The sequence below is a fragment of the Electrona antarctica genome (assembly GCF_951216825.1).
Source record: "Electrona antarctica genome assembly, chromosome: 4".
Taxonomy (NCBI): domain Eukaryota; kingdom Metazoa; phylum Chordata; class Actinopteri; order Myctophiformes; family Myctophidae; genus Electrona; species Electrona antarctica.
This window is the reverse complement of record NC_136809.1, coordinates 16,380,060-16,397,582: the sequence shown is the minus strand read 5'-3', so window position 1 is coordinate 16,397,582 and position 17,523 is coordinate 16,380,060. Positions and strand designations below refer to the sequence as shown.

The 17,523-nt window shown below is 43.0% G+C and overlaps 1 protein-coding gene across 3 annotated transcripts in view; it reads right to left on the bottom strand.

The window, feature by feature from the left end:
• tmod1 (tropomodulin 1) overlaps nucleotides 1–9,957 on the bottom strand; it is a 37,994-nt gene extending 28,037 nt beyond the window's left edge. For 2 of the 3 annotated variants that reach the window (XM_079499770.1, XM_079499772.1), the window contains exons 1-3: nucleotides 9,671–9,957; nucleotides 4,174–4,254; nucleotides 2,740–2,872 (exon numbers count right to left, since the gene is read on the bottom strand). In XM_079499770.1, coding sequence (XP_079355896.1) covers nucleotides 2,740–2,856 — 117 coding nt within the window. In that variant the 5' untranslated portion in view covers nucleotides 2,857–2,872; nucleotides 4,174–4,254; nucleotides 9,671–9,957. The remainder of the gene's footprint in view (nucleotides 1–2,739; nucleotides 2,873–4,173; nucleotides 4,255–9,670) is intronic. The other variant, XM_079499771.1, reaches the window with a different exon arrangement.
• Between the last annotated feature and the right edge of the window lie 7,566 nt (nucleotides 9,958–17,523).

Genomic DNA, 17,523 nt, shown 5'->3' with positions numbered 1-17,523 from the left:
GATAAACGTATAAAAGTTATTTTCAATCTGTCATAAAGGAAAATCTGTCATTAAAAAAAAAAAATTAAAATTTTATTTTCACGATTTTTCAAAAATAGCAGACCTACAAGCTCGTAGCGCGCCACTGGGTGGCGCGCTATGAGCTTGTAGATCTGCTATTTTTCAATAGCTAAATTATAACAATGCTTAAAACACCAAAAGGGGTTCCCGCCCAAAATGGTTTAAGGTTATTGTAGCAGTCATTTTATATTGGGGGTCGGGAGGGGGCGGGGCGGGGGTCCCGAGACATTGCCAAAGCATTTCCGGGGGTCCCCGGCCAAAAACGTTGAGAACCCCTGTACTAGAGTATACATATACAGTATCTATCAATCAACCATTCGTGGACAAAGTAATCAAGCCAAGTGCTGGTCAAATATTACTCAACCAAGTGAACGTGGCACAGTCACATTTCTACTTGAATTCAATAACTGGCGTGCTTTTAAACATATTATATATAAATTAAACTATTTTTTAAATAGGGCGTAAGTGGTTAATTCATGATGTACTTTTTCCTCTTCCTAGAAATATAGTGGAGTGTGAAAGTATCCAAAAATACAAATACTAAAGTACATATAATCCAAGTACAAATAGCATGATGTGACGCGTTGTGAGCTTGTTGCTCCGCTATTTTTACAATTTTTTAAACGTACAAAATAAATGTACGGTTTGCTGCTGGATTCAGCATAATAGTAACATCAAAGTAACTCCTCGCCCTCGGATGCTGAAAAGACTACAGTACTTCAAAACAACGAAGCACCGGAGGTTATTATGGTAATGCCCAAGTCCTTCTAATAGTTTTGAGTGTTGAGGGCAGCATCACTAGGAAGCCTAGTTCCCACGAAAACAGGCACGCACTTAAACACACACAACCACACACATACACACACGCACACACACACAAACATGGTGTGCTGTCCTTTTGGCCAGACTCATATCACACTTTTGCCACCGGGAGATTTGTGTCTGGCCACTGCAAGGCTATAGTGCTGTCCCGTGTACAATATTTCCTCTTCTGTGTAAATCATACAGCCCTTCCTAGCCAGCCTATCCTAGTATGAGAAGACATGCACTCACAAGAATGCACACACATGGGGTTTCCAGCTAAATTAGTTAACATAGCATCAGAATCAGTTAAACTGCTTTAACCCTATTTTATACTTTGACTATTCAAAAACAGCCGCTCTACAAGCTCACAACTCACAAATGTTCACAATCATTATGATATTGTTTCCCCCCTTAAAACATGATCATCAGGTACTATGATTATAGTAGGATAAATATTTTTTTGTGTACAGTAAGTGTTAAAATTGTGTTTATATGTGGCTACACCCACCTGTTCATTAAGTATGCCTGGTTTGCCTGGTGGGTGGTGATCCACCTGAACTGAAGCCACACCCACAGCTGTTGTTGTTTGATAATGGTTGGGGATGATATTGTAATGTCACTTTATCACTGTCATTTCGATTGGGCCTTTTGACCTGGGCCTCGATTGGGCCTTTTGAGAAACCAAAAATACACAGGGAAGACATATTTCAACCACATTTCTAACCACACCTGGGGGTCTATTAGAGTAATTAATGTTAACTCTAGACACATACAAAACAGAAAAAGTACAAAAATGACGGCACTCCATCTTTAATATTTTGTTAAACACTTTAACAACAACACATCTTCTCTTATGGGGGTCGCTGGCACGGAATATTTTCAGATGTGACTGCCACAAAAGGCACAAAACACGGAATACGACTATGTCCCTATCGGTGCGCTCTGCCCTGTCCAGAGCCCGGGCAGAGGTATTTTTGGGGCGGTTCTGGACAACCGTGGGGCACTTGGTGCATTTATAGATAGATAGAAGATAAGGGTCCATTTGGTTACCAACTTTCCATTATTTAGCTGAAGACCACCTGGAACCCCCTCAAGGACCACTGATTGAGAACAACTGAATGAATGAATGAATGAATGAATGAATGAATGAATGAATGAACCAATCAGCAATGTACTACTACATCTGAGATATTACAAAAAGAGGTGCCACCAGACCCCAGAATTTCAATACTGGGAGATGTCGAGATGCTCAAGGAATTTAATAAGGATGAGAGGAGATCGATACTCTTAATAATGACAGCAGCAAAAAAATGTATATTAACCAACTGGAAAGCATCTCAACCGCCCACACTCAAACAATGGTGGAGAGAATTGTTATCATACAGCACATCAGAAAACATTATGTACAACGTTAGGGAAACCAATGGAATTTGACAGAATATGGGGGAACATTATTAATAATATAAGAAATATTGAGGGGAGACTACCATAACAAACTGACTATGATGAACTTGTAGATTGATGAACTGATAAACTCACTAAGAAAATAATAAAATAGGATCCTCTTGGCAGAGGGTGTTGATCTCCTCACTGAAGTCTATCGAAGTCTATCCTGAAGCTGTCTTTCTCTTTATTCTTAATCTCCTTTGGCTGGTGTGTATATTTATATATGTACTCGTTATTTTTTGTTGTTGCAGTAATTATTGTTGCTATTATCCAATACCTTTCATGTGAGGAAACAGTATGAAATGTACAGAGACGTGACAGAGAAAGAGGACAATGATGTATTTGTATTTATGCTGGGGGGGGGAAGGTGTGGGGAAATGAAATGTTTTGTTCTTTAAAATGTTAAAAACCAAGCAATGTACTACTCACATCAGGGTCCAGCTCCTCCAGTTCGTCCTCTAAGCGCTGTAACTCCTCCTCTGACAGCTTCTTCAACAGCTCGTCCTCATCAATGTCTCTGTACTCCATCTCCTTCAGCTTCAACATGATGCCTATAGTTCACCTGCAAATGGCAGCATCACCTTACTTACGGCAGGAAATACACCGTATACGCAGTCAAATTTACTTTGTGAATCAGAAATGATGACTTTAGCTAAAACCGTATTGGCAGTGGTGTAAAGTACATTTACTCAAGTACTGTACTTAATTACAATTTTGAGATATTTTTTACCGGAGTTTTCATTATGTTTACTTCTAAAACACTATACCTCAGAGGCAAATATTGTACTTTTAGTCCACTACAATTATTTGAAAACTTTAGTTACTATAGTTACTGCAGATTTTGATTGTCTGTCTGTCTGTCTGGGATTCAAATTATCGATTAATTCAATAATTGATAAGGGATAACCTTATCGATCAATTACCCTGTTAGTTGATAAACGGCATGTTTATTTTTATTTATTTTTTAGATATTTGTTTTGCGGCTTACGCCTTTTATTGGTTTTTTGAAGGGACAGACAGTAGGCTGACAGGAAACGGGAGAGAGATGGGGGAAGACATGCAGTAAAGGCCGTGTCGGGCTCGGGAGTTGAACCCGCGGCACACTGCGACTGGATTACCAGTCGGGTGCCCAGACGGTTACGCCACCGCCTGGGCGGCATGTTTTTTTTAACGTGAGAATCTTACTTTGCCTCAATAATGTCAAACATAAAAATCTATTAAAAATACATTTTGCTGATATACAGAAAGCATACAAAAGGCATATTATATTCCTTAATTAATTAAATATTTATTTGACCATTTCAGACACAGGGCAAGGCAATGGCATCTTTGTATGAGGAATAAAATGAAATGAAAGGTCTTGTCTGTCACATCACATGCATTGCAAAGCAGAGACATTTCGGTGGCTACCAAGGTGGGGAGGACTTTTTTTTAACCAGCCCACGTTCCACGGCCACGCGCATTCATTGTTAACGGTTACGTTTAATTGAATAATTTCTTAACAGCGATTATTCGATTCTTAATTAATTGTTAATATCCCTACTGTCTGGCAGTCTGTCTGTCTGTCTGTCTGTCTGTCTGCAGGGACAAAGGTCTATGGACATTTAATCGTTGTTTGGAGCCTAATTATAAATTCCCCATCGCCAGCCAAGTCTATGGAAGTTATAATGTTTGGGGCAGTAAATGACAAGGTACACCATATACAAATATCTAGTAATACATTAATTTCATTTTTCATTTAATTTTCTTTTATTTCATATTCTCACGGACATGAGAACATCAACATGCCCCAAAGAAATCTCGGGCGCCCCTCACTTCACACAAGTGTGATTTTGTGTTTGCCCTCAACATGGTTGTACTGACCTCACTGACCTCCGGCCTACAAAGGAAAAGTCACTGGCAGTTGAGTTGAGTGCCTGGAAAGCCCCTGGGAAAGGGAGAGACCTGGAGAAAAATAACACACATGGATAGAGTGAAGAGAGATTAATAGCATGGAATAGAATCCATGCAGCAAGCCATCTGTACAGCCATCTCAAAGTGGGGTCTGGGTATGAAATTTGTCTTAGCTTCTATTTCTAACCTGTAATTCATATGTATACCTTTTGTATGATCTTCTGATGTATTGTGATGTTTTTGAGTGGTGTAAACCACTCCTACAACTGGCTTTTGTTGAGTGGTGTAAACCACTCCTACAACTGGCTTTTGTGTGCAGAAAAAAATGAGCATGGTTGCTATGTTCAAAATAATTTCTGACGTAATTAAATCACACCCGGGTGAACTGGATGACCGTAGCAACCATGCTCATTTTTTCTGCACAAAAAAAGCCAGTTGTGAAATCACATCCGGGTGTGATTTCATTACGTCATATCAGAGCTGATCAGGCTATATAATACCTTACCTTATATAATACCTCACATCGGACAAAAACTCCAGCTGAATCAACTTCATGGTCACAAATCATCACATCAGAAGACGACCCTACCTAGCCAAAGATCTTTAAATTACGTCAGACATTACGTCAGACCACAGCTGATCATGCTATATAAAACCTTACACCACTCAGTTCACACGTGTGTGATTTTTTATATGATATTGTATTACTCGAAGACACTGAAAATGAGTTTCAGATCTACATGCTCACAACTCACTAAATCGTGTGTGGGTTAACCCTGGCACAAAATATGTTCTGATGGGGTTCATGGGGCCAGATAGATACATATGAATGTGGGGTCCTTGACATGTAAACGGTTGAGAACCACTGCAGTAGACTATGACCCAGTAAAACCAGGAAAGCATCTGTGTAATTTTAGATTTTCTACAAGCTCTCAACGCTGTGATGTGACACGTTGTAGATTGTCTATTTTCCCTAAATTTGTGCACCACCCGTGTACGACGAAGTAGGGCATTAACTTAAACATCACACTTGAAGTGTGAAGTGAGGGGCGCTCTTATCATCATACATCATCATACATCACATTCTGTGCTCAGTCAATCAAATCATTTCTGTGGTACAAACACACAAAGTGAGGCATAGGAGGTGCTAGCGCCCCTCAAAAATCACACTTGTATGAAGTGAGAATTTGTTTGATTTCTCATAATCCACCCTCATTGGCTACGATTGGCTTCTAAACTTTTCAGGAGTAGCCTGCTTTGTACCCGTTTTGTACAAATCGCCACAACTACTCAACGCAGCGTCCGATTGTGGTGACACTGCATGCATATTCCCACTAGGCTTTGGAAGAAATGCCACTTGACAGTTTTCAAATCAGCCTCATGGTGGCGCTACAACAGGCCAAGCCGTGTCACACACACACGTTTATATTGCTCCTAAACATTTTGCCAAACATCACACACACACACTCCTATCCTCCTGGTGGAGACCTGTGCCCAGAAGGGCACTTTTTCTAGTTTCCTTTGTTTCTTTCTCTATTCTCATGACAATTTTCGAAACTACAAAAACAAAAAAAACAAACAAAAACAAACTTCTACTCAATCTTTTACACCTGTACACTTTTGATGTGACAATAACGTTCATCAAAAAGAACATCAACTTCATTGTGACGCTGACAGAACAGATCGTGTTTATCCTCTCTCTGTCTATGACACGTCTGGGAAGACTAGCCGTTTTGGCTGTTAGACAAGAGGATCGATGATGGATGGGGTGAGGCAGAACATGTGTGCGCCACAACAAAGCTGATTGCTTGGCATGGTTGCCACCTTGCCGCCTCCAAGCCCTGATGGCACCATGACCGACCACAGGGACTTTGTCCTGTGGAGACATTCATTGTGGGATCCAACTCATTCATGGTGGTTATTTCCAGTTGTGCTGTCCATCATGACCATACAGGGGCATTAATGGGCCTTAGTTCCAGAGCGATATTTATGCAAACATGTACTACTTCTACTTTGCCAAAAATGGACCATGAACATACGGTAACTACTAGTTAACTAAAGACAAAGTGGCATTTATGTCTTGACTTCTTACATTCTGTGTTCAACATGGACAGTAATTCGTGGAAACATTTGTTGTTTTGTTCCTACGTGCTGCACATGAATCCTGCACAGGGTCAAGCCATTCAATTGTTCTGCTTCTTCTTGCACCGTGACCAGACATGGTTCCAGAACCAAACATGTACAACTGGGCTCAACTCCAGATAACGCTCAAGTCTGTGAGGAGAGGCTGAACTGACCTAGCCAAGCCAAACAAACAAACAAACAAACCTGGGGGCCTGGATTTAAAATGTTTCTTCTTTTCAGTAAAATAAGGTTATGTTGGCGTTTCTATTTCACTACAAGACGCAAACACACACACACACACGCACACGCACACGCACGCACAAACGTATTGCTTCCAAACTGCCTCTCAGGACTACATCTAGTATACAGCTTATTAAAAACAAGCAAATAAAGTATCCTATAGTCTCAGACACTCATGTAGGCTACAGTACAGTTATAACAATATGGCATTTGTGCACTGCTGTCATTTAAAGGTAGGTTAAGTGATATAAGGTTAAAGCACTATATTCTGATAGTTATCATTGGTACAGACTCAGAGTGTTTGTTCTGTAACAGTGGTCTCCCTGCCGCTTCAGCTATTTGATGAACAGAAAATACATTTTCAGGAAGGTGACAAACTTTCAGACAATCAGGAGAGCATACCCATTTTCAGATTCATTTTTACAGTGTTCTAGTAAAGTTCCAATTGTGTCTAGTAATGTACAGTATTTGTTTCATCACATCCAATTACACTTGTTTAATCTGGATTCTTACTGAGTTCTTTATCCTGATTGGATAATGGATATAATTGGTGTCCTAACCTAAAATGCATTTTCTGTTTAATAAAGAGCTGGAGAGACATGGAGACTCCTGATACTGAACAAATAAATATTATTATATTATTAATAATATTATTAATATTATTCTGATAGTAATATTAATATTATTACTATCAGAATGCAGTGCTGTTTTACACTTAACCAAAGAAAATAACGTATCCTTCCATTTAACACGTGACAATGGAAACTGTAACAGTACAACTAAATTAAGCTTTGTCAGTTTGAAGTGAAAATAGTAACTCGTCAGATCACCTCAATGTCAGTGATAACTTCTGCTAATGACGTTAATGGTTCAAGTTGGTTAGACGGTAGGTACTAATCTCTAGTAAAAATTGTTACACTTGAAAATCAGTACTTGACAGCACTGAATTGATATACTCGTCGTAGTAGGCTATATAAGTTAGGCTTCAATGCTTGCAAACCTTGGACCCAGCATTTGGAAAATGAAAAAAATAAATACATAAATTAAAACCAAGTGTGTTGGCCCCCTTGTAGTGACTGATGGGTAGAATTTGCCATATTGTGGTTTTCTTTTCTTGGACTGAAAATGTCTAAACTCAACTAGATGTCATAAGTCCTACTCAGGCACATCAGGGCAGACGCAGAAGAGAATCATTTACAACCAGCTATTTGACCCAGGCGTCAATGCCAGGACAGTAGATCTTGTGGGTACAAACACCAAGCTCTTCCCAGTGGAAAACAGCTGAGGAAGGCAGTCCACATGGGAGAGAGACGCTTCTCTTTAGAGAGATTGGTACCAAAGCATGAGTGATTTAGAGCAGTGGTTCTGACATTGTTATATGTCAAGGACCTGCAAATTAATATGGATCTGCCCCATGGACCCCCATCTGAAAGTATTCTGTGCCAGGAAGGATTGATGTTGTTAAAATGTTGTTGTGAGCTTGTAGACCGAATAATGTTGTTAAAGTGGTTAAACTGATTATGATGCCAATTATATCAATTAACTTTGCTGAGACCCCCTGGAACCTCCTCAAGGACCCCACTTTGAGAAGCACTGTTTTAGAGAGATGAACAGAAACATGATGATGTGTGTACATGAAGGATTACAGTATGTCAAGGTATATTTCTAGGCATTATTGCTGTTCTAAATTAGAGCATCATAAGTAGATGTACTCAAGGACTTTACTTACCGGTAATTGCAATTTTCAGGTACTTTTACTTTACTGGAGTACTTCCAATTGTCTATAGTCCAGGGACAAATATTTTACTTTTATTCCACTTGAGTCCATTACAATCCTTTGAAAACTTACTTTGTAGATTCTGATTATCATTACATACATTAACCATTTAAACTTTGGCTATTTGAAAATAGCCGATCTACAAGCTCACAATCTGCTATTTTCAAAAGATTTCGTATACATTTTAGACATGTAGCCTATACTCTGCATAATAAGTACTTTAAATTTTGGTACTATAAGTATATTTTGATGCCTATACTTTTGTACTTTTACTCAAGTAACTTTTGATTACCAGACTTTTACTTGTAACAGAGTGTTTCTACGTTGCAGTATTGGTACTTTTACTTAAGTACTTTTTTCCACCACTGATAATTAGGATGTCCCTTTCTCAAACAGTGGATTCAAATGTATAACATTAGGCCTACTATGCTGTTAATTGCAGATTGTCTGGCCTGCCTTTGAACAAGTATGGACACTTACAGTTGGGTGCCACCGATATTGTCCCTTATCATTTGACCCATTTAGGCCTGACCTCAAAATTTAAAAAAATCCTTCTAAATCCTCCAGTTTTCTGAAATAAATATTTTCACGATTTTTCAAAAATAGCAGACCTACAAGCTCGTAGCGCGCCACTCGGTGGCGCGCTGAGCTTGTAGATCTGCTATTTTTCAATAGCTAAATTATAACATAATGTTTAAAACACCAAAAGGGGGGGCCCTTGGAGGAATGAATGAAAAAAAGTTTGAGAAACACTGCTGTCATGAAAACAGTTTTCAAGTTTTGCTGAAGTATGATAATTGTATGATAATCTTTAAAGACATTAGATCAGAATCAGACTGTCTGATTCAGACATGCTTTCATGGATACGAAAATGGTGAGAATTGATTGATTTAATCGTTTACTTTTGAGTGTGGTCTTCACTCTTCCTAGGGGTCATCATGCATGCATACATGGAAAAACACTCATACCATTCCGTTCAGATGTAGGTCATAGAATTGACACAACTGTTGCATCTCCCAGCATGCAGCTATGCTGCAGCTGTCACTGTAGGATTAGCCAGGCTATTTATTTGATTTGCTTTAAACAAGAGTTAAATCTTAATTGTGCATCCAAAATGTCTATGTTATTATGTTGCGAGACATTTCATTCAGCCGTGCTTTAAATTCCAAGACATTTTATCATTAACTCGACATAAATAATTATAACTCACATTAACAATCGTGCTCACCATGTTTTAGCCTATAATAACATGAGAGCCTAACAGTCGTGTGTTTATCAGTTCATTTGCACATTTTATAGCCCTACTTTGCATCAACTTCAACGTACCTCCTCCAGTGCTTTTATCCCCCGGCGCTATTTATAGCCCGGAACGTCCTGCTTTGTGACAGCAACGAATACTTTGACCAGATATGGTTTCCTTTCTGATCGAGCCGCCCCGGCACTAGCACTCTTAACAGTCAGCGTCTTTTGTTAGCCAGACAGAGAATGCAAAACTCGGCACAAAACTTTTTACTGCACAAAACCGTCCATGACACCCAGAGACTGAGATAATATCCTTGAATGTGCTCAAGTCGCTCCGGAGACCCGCGTATGGTGGGAGCTTCTCTGCCTAGTGCCTACTACTGGGTTGTACTGTAGTAGTCAGAGAGGCTGGCTGTTCTCTCCTCTCCTCCCCCCATCTCCTCTCCTCTCTTCTGGACCCCTCATCTCCTCCCCACCCCTGCCCTCATCCTCCCCTCCCCTCCCCTGCCCTCCCCTCCCCCCTATGGATCATTAGATCATTTGATTTTACATTTTCAAAAAATGGTCCGCTAATTAGTGGACAATATTAAAATACAATTGCAATTTTGAAAATGCAAATGAAAAAAGAGAAATGCTTTTTAATCTTCAGGTCATTAACGCATTTGAGACAAAAATAAATCTAAAATGCAATGGTATTTACATTTCATCTCCAGGTGTGCTCATTCTATGACAGAATGAAAAAGCTAAATTCACATTGCTTTTTCATTTTCGAGTTGTAGGCCTACACTGCACAATGACTGACAGAATACAAATGGGTCCTTAGCTAAAGTGATGGCGTGGAAAAGTGACGTCATAGGACAAAACCGGAATAATAGGACCTGATATAGGGAAATCGTTATACGCAGATGGGGCTCTGTGGAAGAGAGGGAGGGATGTACCGTATCTAGTCAGAAAAGTTCAAGATGAAATAAATTAAGTAGAGCAGTGGGGACATAAGTGGGGGTTTAAATTCTCAATAGAGAAAACAAAGACAGTATTTTTTACTAGGAAGAAAATTGAGGAAGGAGTGATGTTGAAGATGTACAGTGATAATCTAGAAAGAGTGGAAGAATTTCGTTTTTTGGGGGTACATTTTGATGCCATATTGACATGGGCTGAACATATTAAGAAGGTCATAGGGTCAGCAGCCAAAACGCACTTAGAAAAGCTTAATGCAGTTCAAGCGCAAGCACTTCGAATACGTTGTGGGGCTGTCAGGACATCTCCCACATGTGCATTACAGGTGGAGACAAGGGAAATGCCATTAGAGATAAGGAGAAGACACCGTATGGCAAATTATTGGACACACATTAAGGGGCACGATAATATTTACCAGTGAAGGGAGTTCTGCAGCCATGCTGGGAATATGGAAGGGCCCAGAATAGGAGCTTTGGGTGGGTGGTGAATGAGCTAGCTCAAGCAATGGGTGTGAATGTAGACGAGTACAGTCCAACAGTAGTGATCCCTGAAGTAGCTCCATGGGTGTATCCGACACCAAAGGTTGATTTTTATATATTAGAAGTTAAAAGGAGGGAAAGGGGTGAAGTAGATTTGGTTGGTGTGTTCGATAATTATGTGGAAAGAGAATATAATGATCATATACAGATCTACACAGATGGTTCAGTAGATCCAGAGACGGGAATTAAGAACAGGGGCAGCCTTTGTAGTTCCTAGGTTAAACGGTGCAATATATAGACGGGCAGGAGATTGTCATGGTCTGGCTCTCTGCCTGGCTATTTCTCTCTCTGTATCTCTCCCTCTGCCCAGTTCTGTCTGTCTTTCCATTTCGGCCACTCCCACCTCCCATTGTACCTGGTTCCACTCTCATCAGCCCATTCCATTACAAACCTGTGAACACTGCTACAATCAACCCACCACCTATAAATACTACAAACAAACTGTCAGAACATGAACCTTTGTCCGGTGCTCAACTTTGCTGTCCCTGAGCTCTACCTTGAAGAGTCCTGGTTCCTTGTGTGTTTGTAAGGTTTGCCTTTTGGTCTTTCTGTTTGTGGCATTCTGCTTTTGAAATGTTTTGCATTTTGCATCCCTGTTTTTTCAGCAGCCACGGCTAACACTTTGTTAAGCTTGACCTCGTTTGATTTAATAAATCACTTTATTTGAACTCTCCTTTGCATTTGGGTTCAGTCATTCTGCAAACCGTGACAGAGATAAGTGGGGAGTATACACAGTATGCAGTATTAATGGCCTTACAGTGGGTGGAGGAGGCAAGACCAGAAAAGGTGGTGGTGTACTCAGACTCAAGCTCAATACTAAAAAGCCTGATGTCATTTATTTAGATTAAAGTGCATAGTGGAAGTACAATTCATGTGGGTACCAGCACATGGGGATTGAGGGAAATGAAACAGTGGATGTGTTAGCCAAGGAAGCACTAGTAAGTGAGGAAATAGAGGTGGAGATCAATATAATTATAAGTAAAGCAGAGGCTAATTCAGTGATATGGAAGAAGGTGATGGAAGAATGGCAGCAAAGATGGGATGGAGAAGGAGAAGGAAGGCATTATTCATGTATTACAATAGTCAAAGTAAAGTGGGTGGAAGTAGGAGAGGAAGTAATAACACTGCTAAAATTGGGACATTAAATAAATAATAAATAAAACATTGAAGGTGATGGGCAAACATCCTACAGGCCTATGTGATTACTGCCAGGAGTCGTCGGTGGAGCATGCCATTATGGACTGTATACACAGTTTTGCGCTTTCATTAGAAGGCGGGTGTAACTTACTATACTTAATATATGATGTGCTGTTGCATGGTGGGAGATCTCATCGTTATTTTTGGAGGATTTCATGGATGCAGAGCAATGACAACATCCCGACGTCTCGCAGATGACTTGTACATCTTAGATGCGAGTCCTAGTCTAAAATCGTTATGCAAACTAGCAGTAAATCAGTATGGTCTGGACCATTCAGGACTCCCTCACGACATCAGGTGGGAGCTAGCGAGAGAGAAGAGACAAGACCACTGTGCAGAATTCGCCCCTTCCACCAGTAGGTGGTGCTGTGTGACTTAATATGATGACATTTAAATTATTTCTATGGGTATCTTGGTGGTGTATCGAATCTTGTGGACCAGACCCATTGCAAGATGCTGTACTCTGTCGTCGACCCTAAGCCATTCCAGCCTGTCAAAGTGGGCAGGGGTGAGGTGGGTTCTGGGGGTGAGGCCAAAGTAGGAGCCTGACCAGTTTGTTTTGGGAAGTCTGGATCCTAGGAGCCTGGAGCATAGTCACATAGGGACAAAGCTGTTCCTTGGATTGGTTGCACCACTGAAAAATTACAGGTAAGGGTGGTGGTAACAGACAGTAATGGTTACCATCAGTGAGAGAAGGAAAAAAAACGAGTTCTAGTGGATGTTGAATATCTCTGCTATCGGGAGGAAACCACTTTACTCCAAAATCTTAATTTTTCAGGAAATGGAAAAACAAATGTATTTGTTTTCAGAAATTGAAGAAAACCTTATATTTTAAAACAAAGCAATACTGCCTCATCAAAGTTGGTATTGTGACTTTGTATATTACCACATACTTGCATGTGTCATTACATTATCACCACTTTATCCGAATACAGCTCAAGTGGAGTTAGGTGGTTTCTCTGTCATCGATACTCGATAGTTCTTAACTTATCAATGACAGAGAAAACATCCGAACTACATTGACACTAACTCCTAGCTCACAATGCATCATAACGCATTGTGAGCTTGGAGATCGCAATTTATGATGAGTGCCAGTGTGTAACCAGTTTGATCTATGATATTGTAACGAGTGGAAACAAGTGCCAACCTATGCCCAACTACAGTGTCTTGTAGATCTGTTATTTTCATTATTGTGCAACACTCTTGTATGATTTATGGCATTGGTTTCTGCCTGACAGCAACAATGTGCAAGAAATGTGTGCAGGCATAGTACAATAGCAGCAGCATATTGTTGCTGTCAGGCAGAAACCTGGGACTACTATTGCACTAGGTGCAAAGGCTGCTTATGCCGCCAAGTTTTAGATTTTTCTTCTGCCATAGTTTTAGTAATTTGTATTCCTAGTATTGTTCCTTACACATATTGCAGGCCTAATTAAACAAATAAATGGCAGCACAGTTGTGTCAGTGAAGTTGTAGTACGCTGTTAATGTCTACAAGAAAAAAGGAGTGGCTGAACACTGGTGTTTAGGTCTTTGACTCTAACGTCAACAGTTTGAGGGAATTTATTAACTTGACGTGACAATTTGAGTGCAGAGGATCCAACTTGACTAATATAGACTGCTACAGGCCTATACAATGGTTCCATTTGTACCACTAGAGGTGGGTGATGGGCTAAAGAGACTTCAGTAGACGGCGCCGCCGGGCCACCCCTCCCTTAAAGTGTTGGTTTTGTAAAATGTATAGATTTTTGGTCAAATGTTTTATGTCGTTATTTAATAGCTTATACAAAGGTTACATTTAAAGCAAGACCAGATATAACTCAACAGTGTATATCACTCCCTATGCTCTTGTCCCAAAAACGAGTCAGTTGTTCTGCATACTGGTGGATTTATTGTGAAGCACACAAACCAACGTCGAACTGATAAACAACAACAATACTGTACAAAAATAAAAGTGCTTAGTATAACATGGCATAAACAACAGCATGAAAGCATGAATGAAATAAAGAAAATACACTCAAATAACATGCAAAATGACAACATTAACATACCTTACTGGCTGCTCTATAAGCATAAGGGAATACGATAACTGTGCCCTGGCCATGAACACAGCGATGCACAAACTTGGAACTTCTGCAATCTGCATACTTTTCATATATACTCTTAAGTCTGCATCACGCTGTCAAATGACAGGTGTGCAACCATGTCTCCCGTCTACCTGACACCATACGGCTAGCCCAAACATTTAGACTCTCGTAGAGGTTTCTTTCGATTCTGACGAATCTCCGTAGAGAGATTGCTTATTGTAAATCGCTCTGGATTAAGAGAGTCTGCTAAATGCCTAAATTGTAAATTAGTTTTGCACAAAAAACACGGCCATAGCCATCATCACAAATATGATGAGGTCAGCACATTTGGGCAGCCAAATCCAGATTGTAATCTGATTTGTTTAAATGAGTCATGTGAACTGTTTATCCTCATTTAAACCAATCAGATTTTAATCTTGATGTGGCTAGATTTGTCTGCCAGTGGCACTGTATTTTCTACACACACACACACACACACACACACACACACACACACAGTTTGGGCTATATGCTAACATGACTGTTTTTCTTTTTCCAGCTTCTTGCTGTGGAACTGAACCAGGCTACCGATGAGCCGATGATCAAACGTTGCAAATTCTTCAAATTCCAAGGCATGGCGGGGTTGCCTGGCCAACAACATCCTTCCTATGAGAATGAATCCAGCGGCGAGTGGAAAGCACTCAAGGACGCCGGCGATGATATGGCAGCCTACAACACCGCAGCCACAGCTGCGCGGGCCCAACCACTCTCTGATTACGGTCTTGGGGTCCAATTCAAAGTGTCTTTGTTTGCAAACTTTGCATAAGAATGATGCCATGCCAGTAATGCCAATCTGGTCTTAAATAAAAAAAATGTTTTTGCATCCCCCGAGGGCGGCGGTGGAGGAGGCCCTGAGGGCGGCGGAGGCCCTGAGGGCGGCGGTGGAGGAGGCCCTGAGGGCAGCGGTGGAGGAGGCCCTGAGGGCGGCGGTGGAGGAGGCCCTGAGGGCGGCGGTGGAGGAGGCCCTGAGGGCAGTGGTGGAGGAGGCCCTGAGGGCAGCGGTGGAGGAGGCCCTGAGGGCGGCGGTGGAGGAGGCCCTGAGGGCGGCGGTGGAGGAGGCCCTGAGGGCGGCGGTGGAGGAGGCCCTGAGGGCAGCGGTGGAGGAGGCCCTGAGGGCGGCGGTGGAGGAGGCCCTGAGGGCAGTGGTGGAGGAGGCCCTGAGGGCGGCGGTGGAGGAGGCCCTGAGGGCGGCGGTGGAGGAGGCCCTGAGGGCGGCGGTGGAGGAGGCCCTGAGGGCGGCGGTGGAGGAGGCCCTGAGGGCAGCGGTGGAGGAGGCCCTGAGGTCCCCCCTGTAGTTCGTCGTAATGGATGGAGGGCTCTTCAGGATGCATGGAGGGCTCTTCAGGATGCAGTTGACCTCTGTCGTCGTCGTGTACAGACAATCAGAAATGCTGTTACTGATGGTCAGAGAGCACTGGTTACCTTTCAAGCCATAGGGGCTGGATTTGCTGGAGCAGTGGCTACACTGATGTCTCCCAGGGCTTCTCTTCGTAAAGCATGGGAACTCTTTGGACCACGCCGTCGTGGTCCAAAGTGCCTCCTGCATTGCCTCCTAGGGCAGAGGCTTCTGGGCCTCATGGCGGTGGTGGGCACGCTGACTACGAACTGCTAGGCTGAGCCGTAGGCACGGCTCCGTTGGTAGCAGCGTTGCTGAGGGGCCAGACTCCATGACAGTCTTGGCAGAGGCTTCTGGGCCTCATGGCGGTGGCGGGCACGCTGACTACAAACTGCTAGGCTGAGCCGTAGGCACGGCTCCGTTGGTAGCAGTGTTGCTGAGGGGCCAGACTACATGACAGTCTAGGCAGAGGCTTCTGGGCCTCATGGCGGTGGTGGGCACGCTGACTACGAACTGCTAGGCTGAGCCATAGGCACGGCTCCGTTGGTAGCAGCGTTGCTGAGGGGCCAGACTCCAGACTCCATGACAGTCTTGGCAGAGGCTTCTGGGCCTCATGGCGGTGGTGGGCACGCCGACTACGAACTGCTAGGCTGAGCCGTAGGCACGGCTCCGTTGGTAGCAGTGTTGCTGAGGGGCCAGACTCCATGACAGTCTAGGCAGAAGCTTCTGGGCCTCATGGCGGTGGTGGGCACGCTGACTACGAACTGCTAGGCTGAGCCGTAGGCACGGCTCCGTTGGTAGCAGCGTTGCTGAGGGGCCAGACTCCATGACAGTCTTGTCAGAGGCGGGCACGCTGACTACGAACTGCTAGGCTGAGCCGTAGGCACGGCTCCGTTGGTAGCCAGCGTCGCGCTGCCTGCAGGTTATATGTAACTGTGACCAAGCTGGTCACAACCCAGGGCACGGAAGGACACGACACAGGCAGTTGTTATCCAGTAGGCTCTTTATTCCTCTCAAGCAAACTATCTCCGTCATTAACAGGAGCCAAACCAAAATGTAGCAAGTCACAGTGTCCTCAATGTGAATCCTATAACGTGAACTAAACAGTCACCGTGTGACATTAAACATCCAATTCTTAACAGGCAGGAATGTGGAGTATTGTGTGGCTCTGTCTGGACCCAGCCTCTCACTGCAACAGAGAAACACAAACACATTAGCTTCCCTTTTATACACAGCAGCTGTCCTTCATTTAATTGACACAATCTGCTGCAGGTGCGCCTGTGAGCTGGCAAAGCCAGCCCTGTCACCCCACTCACAGATACCTTGATCCCGCCCCCTGCCACATACCCCCACCGCCCGACTTAGGCCGGGACCTCGTCGGCCGACAGCCAACTCCCCCCCCTCTCCCCCTGAGCGGGAGAGGAAGTCAGCGACGACCATCCGAGTTCCCGGTCTATGGACCACCTTGAAGTTAAAGGGCTGCAAAGCCAGATACCACCGGGTGATCCGGGCGTTGGTATCCTTCATGCGGTGGAGCCATTGGAGAGGGGCATGATCCGACCAGAGGGTGAATGGGCACCCCAGGAGGTAGTAGCGGAGGGCCCCGACCGCCCAGCGAATAGCCAGACATTCCTTCTCAACTGTACTATAGCGGACCTCCCGTTGGGCCAGCTTCCTGCTGATGTACAGTATCGGGCGGTCGAATCCCCCCACCTCCTGGGACAAAACGGCCCCCAACCCACTGTTCGAAGCATCCGTCTGTAAGATAAACGGGAGAGAGAAG